This window comes from Paramisgurnus dabryanus, chromosome 3 (genome assembly GCF_030506205.2).
Source record: "Paramisgurnus dabryanus chromosome 3, PD_genome_1.1, whole genome shotgun sequence".
Taxonomy (NCBI): domain Eukaryota; kingdom Metazoa; phylum Chordata; class Actinopteri; order Cypriniformes; family Cobitidae; genus Paramisgurnus; species Paramisgurnus dabryanus.
In genome coordinates this window covers 15,387,089-15,400,864 of record NC_133339.1, presented here as the reverse complement: position 1 = coordinate 15,400,864, position 13,776 = coordinate 15,387,089, and the positions used below count along the sequence as shown (strand labels likewise).

The following is a 13,776-nucleotide window of genomic DNA, read 5'->3' as shown; positions in this document are numbered from 1 at the left end:
CATGTGGAAACCAGTCAATAAATAAATAGTTTCATCTCATATCTGAGTGTATTTCTCTTCACGCAGGAACATGAAAGCACTCCTGATGTTTATATTAAAGCTTAAAGTCAATAAACTGCAGCTCCTCGTATGGACCGCTTCAGTATTTTTATGAATGACTGCATTCATGGCTGGTCACTCCCCAAACTCACACATCATCTGTCTGCAAGCCCAAACCACACCCCTTTCAATGAGCTGGCCACACCCCTGCATTTATTCCGTCCAATAGGAGTGGAAATGGGCGGGGTTCTGCTACAGCAGTATATAGATGAGCTGGAATATGAAAACAAGTACTGGAAATGTGTCTGTCTGGATCTGTAGCGTTTATTTCTGCTACACTTTTAATAAAACTCAATTCAATCTTTGACTGGATTTATTATGAAGATGAAGACTTTATTGTGTCTGATGATGTTTATAATGATCAGCTTCATCTCGGTAAGTAAATAAAGTTGTATATAAAAACTAACAAATCATTACTAATATGCTGCTAATATAAGTTATTAATGTGTCAGCAAAATAGAATTGGCTGTAGCGTATTGACTTTCTTATTCTGTTGTTTTCAAATCTAAAAATGAAATCTTAAGAAAGCACCGATCAAATATAAACAGCAAATGTTTTTCATCCACCAGACTGAAATGATCTTTACAGTTTTAAGAGAATTTGACATCCACAGTTCATCTGAGAGCTCCACTGCTCATAAATAGCCAAGCAACAGGATTAAAATAACCAGGGTGCAACAATCCAGCCTTATACCCCACACTATTACCCCCCTGTCCTGAATCTACACCCAACCACACAATCAGGGAGAGCTGGAGTTATGCTTTGATCTCAGCAACATGAATCAGTTTGAGTCTCAAATGGTTTAACATCTCATCTGCCATGATTTTAAGATGCCAGGCGTGGTGGGCGCTTCACAGAGATGCCAGTCAAACAGGTGCAATGTTGTAGGACAATGGTTTTCATCCTGGGGTCTGGGTCGCCCTTAGGGGGCAACAGAGTTCACAGGGGACATGGGATTTGATATGCTTTGAGCTCAAATAAAGATGCATAAAATGTTCCACTAATAATTGTATAAGTTACATACATATACTTACAATTCCAAGATAACGTAGGTAAAATATTATCTTATGGAAAATACCTTGGAGAACCCACAGGGGTCAAATTTGGCCGCTGTTAATTGCTGCTACTCCTAATCTTCTTGGGTTCTCCAGGGTTAAATTTTGTTTGCTTCATCTCAACATGCTTGTAAACGTATTGGCAGAATCAAAGGGAAAGATGGATGTTGAGGGTTGGTGAGCTCAGACTGTCATGTACTTGGGGGAGGCCCAAGGAAAAAGCTTGGAAATCATTGCTGTAGTACATGAACTAATAGAGATCAGACAGAGAGACATCAGCTTAATGGAGTCTTCACAGATACATCAGTAGCTCTCAGGAATCTGAATACATTTACTTACATCATCAATGATAGCCTAAAGACAGCGCTGAAATCTTTGGTTTTGTGCTAGAAGTCAGGACCGATGTAAAAACATTGTCACACATAGATCAATAGGTGGAGAGTATAAGATGTTTTTTGTGGCTGCTCGAACACATTCGATCACAACATGCTCGACTACATCTGAATGTGATCGAAAGTAGACGAGTTCAAAATGTTTTACACCCTGTTTACACCTGTATTTACAGGGTTCCCACACCTTAGTTAACTTTAAATTCAAGGATCTTTTAAGGACTTTCCAGGTCCAATACTCTCAAATTCAAGGACTAAATGTAGGGACACATTTCAAGTGAGAGCAAGGTTACATTGTGTTAGCTTTTAAGATACATTGGTACAGTTCCCTTTCGAGGGAACTCGCGCTGCGTCACTGCGGTGACACTTTGGGGTGTTTATCAAATTCAACCAATGGTGAGGCTTAACAACAAAGACAGGGTGACGTGGGAGTCAGGAAGTAGATTGCTATCTGAAATATTGCCAAAGACGTTACAGGAACACAGGAAGTATGGCAAGGGAGACGCAGCGTCTCGTTCCCTTCTCAGGAAACAACAGTTACATACGTAACCCGAGACGTTTTCATGTGTCAAACACAACTGTGCAAAAAAGCTTTTTGGTATGAATCAACATTCACATACAGAAAATATTAGCATTTAAAGTGAACAGTTTAGAACGTGTGCTTAACAAGTCTAGATATATCCTACACTACACAGGGAATAATATGGATTTTGTTTTTTTACTTCTTGCATAAAATAGATTCAAGCACTTTCAAAGACCTGTATCTATGTATGTATATTTTCAAAAACTTCCCAGGGCCTTGAATCCCCCCAGATTCATAAACTTTAAAGGATTTCAAGGACCCATGGGATGACATTTAGTGTTGTCTACTTGTGATCCAATCTACCAAAATGCATCTTAATACAAAATACACAGAAAATGAATCCAGGATTTGTCAGGGATCGTTAGATTTTTGGTTCATTCACACTGCCACTGATTTTCGGGAATCTGTGCATGCGTTCATACACATATCATAAAGACACAGACGTGTTTAAAGTCCTGCATTTGATAGTTATTTCCGCACCATCTGTAGTTTGTTAATTATCCGCTTCTCTCTCTACAGAAACCATGCGTGTGCATTTTTGTTTACGATAAGGTTAAAAAGGAGCATGTGACGCACCGCTCTAGTATGCTGGTGATCATTTCAGTTCAGCGTGGATAGTGAGGAGCTCAATGATCTGCATTTAAATCCCTCAAATTAAGGAGCTAAACCATAACTTTATTGTTGCGATGACACATGCATCTTAACTTCGGCACGCCCCTTACAACATTGTTTCTGTCTTTGTTTACACACAATGCTTTCTGTGAATGTTACGGCAATGTTACTACTGTATGTCCTTTTTATGGGAGCGATACCAGAACATTTACGGGACATGTTTGACTTTCTGACAATTTTACGAAAATTATCTTGGACCAAAGTGCTGTGTGAATGGGGTCTATGTCTCTGCTGAGAGTGTGATATCTGTCTTTTTGTCTCTGCAGGTGAAAGCAAGATGTCCCGGGGTGTGCGAATGCCCGGCAGAGCGACCTGTGTGCCCACCGGGCGTAAGCACTGTGCCTGATGGGTGCGGCTGCTGTAAGGTGTGTGCCGCTCAGCTGAACGATGACTGTCATGAAGGACGGCCCTGTGACCATCATAAGGGTCTTGAGTGTAACTATGGAAACGATGTGGCGAGTATCCATGGAATCTGCAGGGGTGAGTGACAGACAGCTTCAAAGTTTGCATTGATGTGATTAGCATTGTCAATTCAATTATTTTGATATAAAACAAAAGGCATTTAATGTATTTGATTTAAAGGAGCAGCAGGTGGTACTTCAGGTAGATAGTTTAGGTTTTGGAAAGCCCCGACACAGATGATTAATATAATGTGGTGGTCACGCTCACTGACGTCAGGTGTCAGGTTTATCGTCCTGAATTCATGCAGGTTCATTTCCTTACATACAGAGGTTATTTTGTGCACTGGAATGGTTTCTATATTAAGGGAGTTGGACAGGTTTTTATTGGGTGGCTCGGTACATCCAACGACTATCTTAAGCTGAACGACACTGTAAACAAGTCAAAATTACATCACCTAAACATAGAGCCTTACTCATAAAAGCAGAGGATAAAGTGTCTCTCTCTCTCTCTCTCTCTCTCTCTCTCTCTCTCTCTCTCTCTCTCTCTCTCTCTCTCTCTCTTTAAACCGAGGCTTTTTCTCTGTGTAGTTTGTCACGGCAGCACTATCAATTACTCTATCATTCAGAGACTTCAGGTAAAATCATACAGACTCAAGAGTATCTGTTTTATATCTGGTCATGATTTTGTCTTACGGCAAACAGACTCTATTCATACTTGCAAACAGGTTTGTGCCTTTAGAATGAAATGGTCTATTATTATCTTATTTGAAAGGGTCATGAATAATAATGTTGAGCTCTGCTCTGATTGGCTGTTTCTCCTTCAGTAGCTCTGTGTGTATGTAAACAGATCTTATGTTTGAGTCTGTATCAGATGAAGATACAGATTTTGAGGAATAATAAATTGTTTGGAGATTGTTAATAGACGTTTCTGAGTGGTAAGCAGCGTTGGGGGTAAACCGTTACAAGTAACGCGCATTACGTAATAATATTACTTTTATGAAGTAACGACTAAAGTAACAAATGCAAGTTACTTTTCAGTTTAATTAAATTAAATAAAAAATTAAATAATTAACTGAATTAAACTTATATTAACTTATTTTAATGTAGGACTTATATTATATTAACGTAAACTTATATTAAGGTAGAATTACGCACTCTGTGCGCCTGAGTGGGAACAGTTTGAGTCAGAAAGGAAGATGGCAGGCCAGAGCTTGACATTTTTGCGATCATAAAAACACCTGCAAGGCCTGAAAGAGATCAAGACTCAGCCAAGTAAGAAAAAGTAACGCAAAAGTAACTTAAATGAAAATTAACTAAGTAACTGTAACGTCAATAGTAGAACTTCAGTCTAAATGCTAGCATATAGCATTAACTACCATATACCCGTCTAATCTCCTTATCCGTTTACATATAAGGGTTCTTCCAGGGGTTTTTTTCTCCTAGGGTTTTTCCACCCCTGGGAGTCAGCCGAGTTTGGCATAACTTAGCACCTCCTTCTATACGTTACATATTACTACGCTCGCTTGTTCAATTTAATCTCAGCCGCTGAATTTTGCTACTTATGTTGTATCAGGGCTCCAGACTGCCCCCAAATGGTGGCATTTTGCCCCTAAAATTCGAGAGTGTGCCACAGAATTTTACATCCAGTCGCACATGTGCAACCAGTAAATTTGACCTTTTTTGTGTGACACTGAATTTGAAACAGCACATTGTACTTTCTGCATCTATCATTAAAGTATTTATTAGTAATACAGTGGAAATGTGAATATTTGGTTAGCATGTTGATTTACGGTGTGTGCCCCTAAATTTTCTGGTTGCGCCCCTAAAATTTTCAGTTGGGGGCCACTGTGCTCCTAGTGAAAAAGGTTAGTCTGGAGCCCTGTGTATAGCAATTTTTCTGTGTTTCCCCTCCTTCTATTAATATTAAGCTGCTTTGAAACAATTACAAATTGTGAAAAGTGCTATATAAATAAAATTGAATTGAAATAAATTATTTGAATATAGCATTAACTAGCATTTAGCGCTTACTCAACAGTCACAACTCTGTTTTTAGCATTGTAACAACATTGAACTTAATTTAATGTTGTTGTGTACATCTGGACTGTAACGTCACAGTTGTTGTTATGTTGAGATTGATCTGTTTTCCAACGGTCTTTTGCATGCACAAGGTTTACATAAAAATGAGGAAACAATCCTGTTTGAGGCTCACGATATGTCATTACCATGTACACAATGCCTACATAAATAGTGTTTTACATGCTAAGACACCTTTAACTTAAAGCTAGGAAGAGAGACCATATTACACCCGTACTGCAATTCTTACACTGGCTTCCTGTCAAATTCCAAATAGATTTTAAAATTCTCTTGTTTGTCTACAAGGCAATTTCAGGCTTAGCTTCTCAGTATATTATCGGTCTTCCCATTCCTTACTCTCCCTCTAGAGTTCTTAGGTCCTCAGTCCAAAGGCTTTTAAAGGTTCCTCACTGTAATTTTAAAACAAGAGGAGAGCGCGCTTTTTCCGTGGTTGGTCCAAAACTTTAGAATAGTCTCCCACTTCGTGTGAGGGCAGTTTTTTATTTAAAAAGGATTTTTTTTTCTTTATCATTTGAATGTTGAGTTTGTTTGGATTTATGCAGCATTAAATGTTGCTTTCTTTTTAATGTTTTTATTTTATTTTGTAACGAAGTTTGGAGCAACAGCTGTTGTTTAAAAATGTCCTATATAAATAAAGTTGCTTGCTTGCAACAAAGCTCAGAAAATGATGAAAATTTGATTGGAAAAGGATAAGCTATATTTATCAGGCATTGGATCAATCCTTGAATGTGTTATTTTAAGATTTCAGAGTTTTAACAACATTCAAGATCTGTTTTTTATGTTAAAGGTTTTTACGTGCTGTCTATCTTTTCTCTGTCACAGCTAAACTTGAAGGGCGCTCGTGTGAATACAACGGACGGATGTATCAGAACGGACAGAGTTTCCGTGCCGGTTGCAAACATCAGTGCATCTGTATCGACGGAGCTGTCGGCTGTTCGCCCCTTTGCCCCACTGATATTCCTCTGGCCACGCCCTCCTGCCCCGCCCCCCGGCTGGTCAAAGTGCCCGGTCAATGCTGCCTCAGCGTGGACTGCCACAGCAAGTCCTCGGTCCTGCCACCCGTCTTCAGACGACCACAACCTCCTCCCTACCTGTTCCCAGACCTGCACAAGTTCAAGAAGCCCGGGCCGAAACCACACCCCAACAAACCCAAATACTCCCTGAGCAATGAACTGACAGAGCTGGACAAAAAATGGGATAAACCACACAGTCGAAAGCACCTGCCAGGTAGGGACGCCGTTTTTTTGGTGGGTTTAGCTCCATAGGTTAGACCAGTGCAAAATCTGGACACCTTTGATAAGGTTTTTTGGCACTCTAAAAGTCTCATGCAATGAACGTCACAGACATTCACAAAGACAGATCAAAGAAAAAAACGGACGCGTCCCGTGTGAAGCTACTGCTTTAGTAATACGTGCCTGTCAGGAGCTGAATGTTGGTTTTGCTTCAATTAACAATCGGTCTCAATGTGAGCTGTGCCGGTTTCTCCTACATGCATTTCAGAGTTTTTCCATTAGATCCTTGTGCACCAGACCCACACACATCGCCTGCACAGCGCTCCGTAATCACATTCTGTATGCCTCACTGTTTCTGTTTAGTGAATGGTGCCTGTGTACTGACTTACCGTCTTACTCTCTCTCTCTCAACCTTTCTAGCATGGAAGCAAGCTGGGCGTCAATGTGTCACCCAGACCACGAGCTGGACACCTTGTTCTCGCAGCTGTGGGATGGGGGTGTCCTCTCGGGTCACCAACGACAACGCTCAGTGCAAACTGGTGAAGGAATCCCGACTCTGCAACATTCGGCCCTGCAGTTCTGTCGCTGTGCCCATAAAGGTGAATCTCTCTCGCTCTCTTTCTTATGTCATGATGAGAAATCATGGATTGTAACAGTCCATTTATCCCACTATAATCATTTGGAAAAGACAAGAGGGTAAGATGATTTCCAAAGCTGACAGGTCACAGTGTTCAACAGCTCATGTTTCATATCAACCCAACAGAATTAGACCTAATGGATCCATTAGTGGTAACCAATGTTCCCTCTAATTTTTTTCAGCACTGAGCAAATAATTTTTTTTCTGAGCACACATTTCAGTACTGTGAGGAATTCGCAACCACACGACCTGCCGAAAATGAACACGAGCCTGCGTTAACCATAGGAGATTCAAAGAGATGACAGTGTAGCGTGTAACGGGGTTTAGTGTATACACACGTATAATGTTCAATGTGGGCCTGTGTATAAATCCCAATACATGTAATTAACACTCTCTTTGAATTTACCAGGTACCTGGGTTTAGCAGATTGAACCGTTCACCTCAAGCTGAAAATCAGTTCTCATATACTACAGTGCAAATAAATAAATAAATAAAATACTTGTAAAAGTGTAACACTGTTTCATTTTGTTTGTAATCCAAATTCATGATTCACTTAAATGACTCTGTTGGGTTGAATTCATGAATCAATTGATTCGGTTCAAAGGACCGTTTGTTCCTTTATATAGTTCAAATAGTTCAGTTCAAAGTCAGTGTCCTTTAAAGAAAATCCAAGAAAATACGGAAAATGAAGTTTCAGCGAATTCACGTCCTAGTAGTTGTCCGAAACAAAAAGGAAAAATATCCTCCTACCAGTTCTGATGAATTCAAAGCACAGTTCTGGTTGGCTCGCCTTTTTGTATACACCTTCACTTAATTGTCTCGCGTGTCCAAGATGGAGCAGGAGAACTTTACAGATGTTCGAAATTCTCACAAAAAAACCCAGCCTTGTAAAAACACAAGGCAGAACAGTAATTAATATTCAATTCAACAGATTTATCAATAAGCATCATGTAAACATTTCAAATAACAACCTAACTCAGGGTTTCAACACTTATTGAACATATTGACACTTAAAATTTTATTTTTTAATCACATTTACGTTACTTGACTGTTAACTTTCAAATGTAAATAGCTTCAGCTCGTTCGTTATATACCAACGGCCAATGTAAACAAACTAATAAAACTCATAGTTTGCTGCCAAATTTGCAACACTTATGCCATAATGTCAAGTTAATATTTAGAATATAACTCACCAAAGCATACATTTTAACTTCTTATTTAAAAGAAGAAGTTCATTCGCAGTGTTTTGATGCTCTGTGATTCTGCATCTGCCTCCGTTCTAATTCTTTATTTTGTTCTCTCCTCACTCTAGCGACAGCTTTTCCAAGTTATCGCATCACTTCAGGAATCCAATAATTTGTTTTAAATCACTGTTTTGAATCACTTTTTCCTCTTAATAAATATTTTAGTTTCTTGAGATCGCCCCGTGCAGCTGCTCATCTGACTCGCTTTCACTCTGTGCTGGCAGCGGCACCTGTGTGTGAACTGAATGCGCTGCTACCATTGGCTCATAAAAGTGTCTGTCACCGTAGCAAGATCAGCGATTGGTTGAAAGTTTCTTCTCCTTCTACAACACTCGCCTTCTCTCTCTCTTAATTCTTTTACAACAGCAAATGCATCAATGTTTATGTGCGGTCTGAAAAATGTGCGCGGTCTGACAAATCTATTGCGCGGCCACTTTGGCTGGCCTGCGCGGCCGCGCACGCGCGCAGCTTAGAGGGAACATTGGTGGTAACAGACCTAAAACGGGCCAATATAAAGCTTTGACCCATTAGCAAAACCTACTGGGCCATTCTACTGAAATAGTGGCATTTCTGTTAATAAAAATCAACTTGTTCTCATGATTTGCGTATAAATAGCATGCATGTGTGAAATGTTGTGCAATACATACACCAAATTCCAATTTTGCATGGATATGATAGCCAGTCCTTTCCTTTGACTTAATACGGCGCATCTTTCCGAGTCATTTTATGTTTTGGTTTCTCTTATTTTTAAACCATTGTCGCTTGGGTTTGGGGTTAGATTTGGGGTTTGGGATAGGATGTAATTTTATGTAACAAAAAGTAGTTCTAACCCCAAACCCAAGTGACAATGGTAAAAAACATATGCAGAAAAAAATGTGTTTGTATCTGCACACATGACGATGTTTTGAGAAGTTTTGCATTTGTGCCTCCTCGAAAAAGAAGTCATGAGCCACCACTGTGAAATGATAATAAAATCTACATTAATTTTGATGAGTTACAACATACAAATGGAACAGATTTGTTAGTATGGCTCAAATGACTCTGTGTGTATGTGTTTAACAGAAAGGGAAGAAATGTTCTCGTACCCAGAAGTCTCCTGAACCTCTGCGTCTTCATTACGCCGGTTGCCGCAGCGCTCACCTCTATCAGCCCAACTACTGCGGTATGTGCTTGGACGGACGATGCTGCTCTCCACGCCGCACACAAACGGCCCCCGTGCTCTTCACGTGCCACGGCGGTGAGCGCTTCGAGAGGGCCGTCATGTTCGTGCAGTCCTGCAAATGCAACGATGAATGCGGGCACCTGAACGACGCAGCCCTGCCCCCTCAGCGCTGGCTGTACGGCGACATGCACAAGTTCATCGATTAGGATTTGTTTTTGTGAAGACCCCTGCCCTGCCCCATCCCAGCAGACCCCCGATAGAGTAGCGTTTCTAACTAAAACCAATTAGACGCTAGACCATGCAGGGCCTTTGTCGCACCTCAAATCCACACGGGAAAGGCCAAGTTTGGTTTCTGAATCCTTTTACCAGAGTGGATTGGAGCTTTAGAATATAGACATTTTAATGAGGGTCCTGGCGGACATCACCGAAAGGTTGTGAATATATAGATAGGAGTTTTATGATTGTCTAGCCCTCACCAGTAAACAGTGATGCATTCTGGAGCATCTGCACAGGTGGACGCATCTGGTCGTCTCGTGGACATCAATCATTACACTCATTGGAAGAACATTAGCAAAAAGGATTGTCAACGTAGCGGGACCAAACCCAAGTCCTTACACGGGCCGGTGTTTTTTCAGTAATTTCTTTAATCTGCCAAATACAGTTGATTTGGTTCGGTTGAATTTGGACATTCGACACATTGAGATGTCTTTCTTGACTAAAGGGACTTAAAGGAACTTTTTAAGATGTAAAATAAATCTTTGGTGTCCCCAGAGTGCGTATGTGACGTTTTAGCTCAAAATATCATATAGATAATTTATTATAAGATGTTAAATTGCCACTTTGTTGGTGTGAGCAAAAATTTGCTGTTTTTGGGTGTTTTCTTTAAATGCAAATGAGCTGATGCTAATGCAAACACTGATCACCATAATGGTGGTTTGTTGAAATTGAAACTCAATTGTGCTGTCAATTATTTTTTCTTGCGCTCTCTCTGCACTAAATGGCAGTGCTGTGGTTGGATTAATGGGGAGTATTATTATAATAAGATCCCCTTCTGACATCACAAGGGGAGCCAAATTTTAATTACCTATTTTTCAGGTTTGCAGAGAATGGTTTATCATAACTAAGTTACTGGGTTGATCTTTTTCACATTGTCTAGGCTGATACAAGCACTGGGGACCCAATTATAGCACTTAAACAGATTTTCATGATATGTCCCTTTTAAGTGTACTATGGGACTCCTTCAGGAACATTTGCCAAGTGCCACAGTGCCCTGGCGTCAAAACGTCGGCTCCCCAACACCAAACTAATTACAAATTCTGTTCTTTTGGGGGAAGAGAGGAACCCAGTAACCCTCTGGTTTGCAGTAAAACTTATGTTAAAAACACCAGCATATGATGTAAACATGTAATTTAAAAGTAATGGGTGGGACGCTGCTCTGTAATCTATCACGTGATGTCCGTGTTTTATGACACCGGCCTCTATTTCTGCCTCGTGGCACTGGTACGTGAGATGAAGGAGGTGACGTCATGCAATCTGTTCTCCGAGTCGACCGAAGGAATGAGGGTTTTATCCGAGGCGTTGTAATGCAAGAAGCAATGAGCCCTTACAGTCAAAGCATCATTGTGTTTTTGCAGCTGTTGGGAAATATAAAAAATAAGTCTGACTTGTAAAGTAGATTTATATATTTTCTGATGAATATTTCTGCCGTAATGCTTGATGTGTTTGTGTGGTGATTACCACAGGGTAATATGTAGCTGATTCAAGAGTTCATCCTCCCTCCAACATCACTCATATATAACTTTATCATACTTAATCATTCAGCAAACTGAAAGGGATAGTTCACCCAAAAATGAAAATTCATTTATTCATCCTCACATGGTTTTAAACCTGTATGAGTTTTTTTCTGATGAACACAAAATAAGATATTTTTATAAATGATGGTAAACACACAGCTGACGGTACCAATGTAATGTTTTTAGTAAGCCATGTTTGTTAAAACGAGTTATATTTCGTAGTTTAACTAAGGTCAAGTCCTGGCTTAAACTAATCCCTGTCCAGGAAACCATCCCAAAAGGTTCAGGTTCAAGCAGAGAGGTTTAAAGACAGTTTCGCAAAAAAGTCTTTGGATATTATTATATAAAATAAGGAGCAGGTGTGAGTAAACTGCAGGACAGTCATATAAATGTCAAATAAAGAGCATCTCAGTCTGGCTATTGCTATTGCAATCCCATCTGATCAGAATTTTATATGACTTTATTAAAAACACTTTTGTGAAACTCTCTATAAAGTGTCTTATGTGACTTTTGTAATCAGGTGACATCAGAAAAGCCAGCACGTGATAAAATACTTTATTAAACCACATTTGGATACTGATTCTGGACTAAATTTTGTGTAATAACCCTAGTTTCACAGACAAGACAAGACTTAGTCTTAGTCCAAGACTAAGACACATGTTTGAGCAGTCTCGACTCACAATAACTTGCACTGACATTTTAAAACATGCCAGCAGCACCATGGATTTGTCTCAGTATACACGCCAGTAATCATTTTCTAATGTTTATAAAAGATGCTTAAACATCTTAACTAAGGGTTAGTCCTGGCTTTAGCTAAGCCTGGTCTTAAAAGCAGGCCAAAGTGGTCTTTTATTTGATTAATGCTGAAGAAAACCCCTCACCACGTATCATATAAACCAATTCTCTGCAGTCGTGGGATCTTTTTCATACGTTATAAACACTGTGTTAGTGTAGTTTTCATGTAAAAGCATCTCTGCCTTCAACATTGTACCTTGTCAACATGAATAAGTGATTCATATCTTTCACAGTATTGAATCTAAGGCCTTATGAAATCAATTTTTTTCCAAATTCCGTTTTATTTTATTTTTTCAGGATTCTGGTCTTAATGGTTAAACTAAATTTCAGTTACAAAAAGCAATTTAACAATTTATTAAAGTAAACATATGACATTTTTTGAGATGCTAAATAAGTCTTTGGTGTCCCCAGAGCGCGTATTTGAAGTTTTAGCTCAGAATAGCCCACAGAAAATGTATTATAACATCTTAAAAGTGCCAATTTATAGGCCTGCGCAAAACTGTGTCGTTTTTGAGTGTCATTCAAAATGCAAATGACCTGATTAAAGCAAACACTGATCACCATAATGGTGGTTGGTTGAAACTCAATTGAGCTGTTAATTATTTTCTTTCTCTCTGCACTAAATGTCAGTGTCATGGTTGGATAGTGCAGATTAAGGGGCGTTATTGTAATTGGCCTCGCTACATAACAGGTGAAACCTAAACAACCTATTTTTTTCCACATGCTTAATATGGCTTACCCAAACTAAGTTACTGGGTTGATCTTTTTAACATTTTCTACGTTGATAGAAGCACTGGGGACCTAATTATAGCACTTACACATGTAAGGAGTAATATTTTCAAAAGTTTAAATTAAAATTACATACGTCAAAATGAAAAAAGTAAAAAGTTATTTGGTTTTGGAACCAAACTCTTCATATATTAGTTATGAAACTGTCTGTCATCTATGATTTAACATTAGCAATAAAAACTATTAAAACACTGCACAGTCCTTACTGTATGAATTAAATGGGTGGCGGCAAAAGTTCACTTAATAGCAGCGAATTTTTGGTGTGTAATGAACATTTCTGACACAGAAAGCAGCAGGCTACTGTCACTTTAAGACCCAAGACAGACTGCTTTAAGTTTTAACATACTGATAAACATCCAGCTGTTTATGTTTACTGAAACAGGAAAGAAAACTTCATGTGTGTGTTGACTGCTCCTATGTGTGCGCTTTATGAGCCCTTATGTCTGAGGAACATGGACATGAGCTTTACACGCTGGTAAATAGACGAAGAGCGATGCGTTGAGCGGACACGGGAAGAAAAGTATACAGTGCCTTTAGTGTGCTGTTCCCCGGGCTTTGACGAAACCTGCTTGCACACACTTATTGTGGGCAACGCAGGATGAGAAATGAATGGACCTTTCTTGTTTCTGTGCATTTCTGTCATTTGCCGATTAAAGAAACAAACAAACGCATTTGAAAATGAGTTTTAAAAATGACAATGCAAAATTTGCACAATTCCGTAGCATTCCGTGTTGTACAGTAAATTTGATTTTTATTCTTTGATTCCGTATCGCAAAAATCATATGAATGAATCTACACGTTAAACTTCAGAAGAGTAAAAACTAAACATGA

At 39.3% G+C, this 13,776-nt stretch overlaps 1 protein-coding gene across 1 annotated transcript; it reads left to right on the top strand.

The window, feature by feature from the left end:
- Window positions 1-337: 337 nt before the first annotated feature.
- Window positions 338-12,743, top strand: LOC135769060 (CCN family member 1). The gene is made up of 5 exons (XM_065278409.1): window positions 338-474; window positions 3,065-3,278; window positions 6,116-6,520; window positions 6,946-7,124; window positions 9,469-12,743. The coding sequence occupies exons 1-5, from the start codon at window positions 418-420 to the stop codon at window positions 9,772-9,774; spliced, it is 1,161 nt and encodes a 386-aa protein (XP_065134481.1). The 5' UTR covers window positions 338-417; the 3' UTR covers window positions 9,775-12,743.
- The last annotated feature ends 1,033 nt before the right edge of the window (window positions 12,744-13,776 follow it).

Coding starts and splice junctions, on each gene's coding strand:
- LOC135769060 (XM_065278409.1), top strand. CDS start 418: ATGAAGATGAAGACTTTATTGTGTCTGATGATGTTTATAATGATCAGC. Junction 3,279..6,115: donor TATCCATGGAATCTGCAGGG/GTGAGTGACAGA, acceptor TCTCTGTCACAG/CTAAACTTGAAGGGCGCTCG. Junction 7,125..9,468: donor CTGTCGCTGTGCCCATAAAG/GTGAATCTCTCT, acceptor TGTGTTTAACAG/AAAGGGAAGAAATGTTCTCG.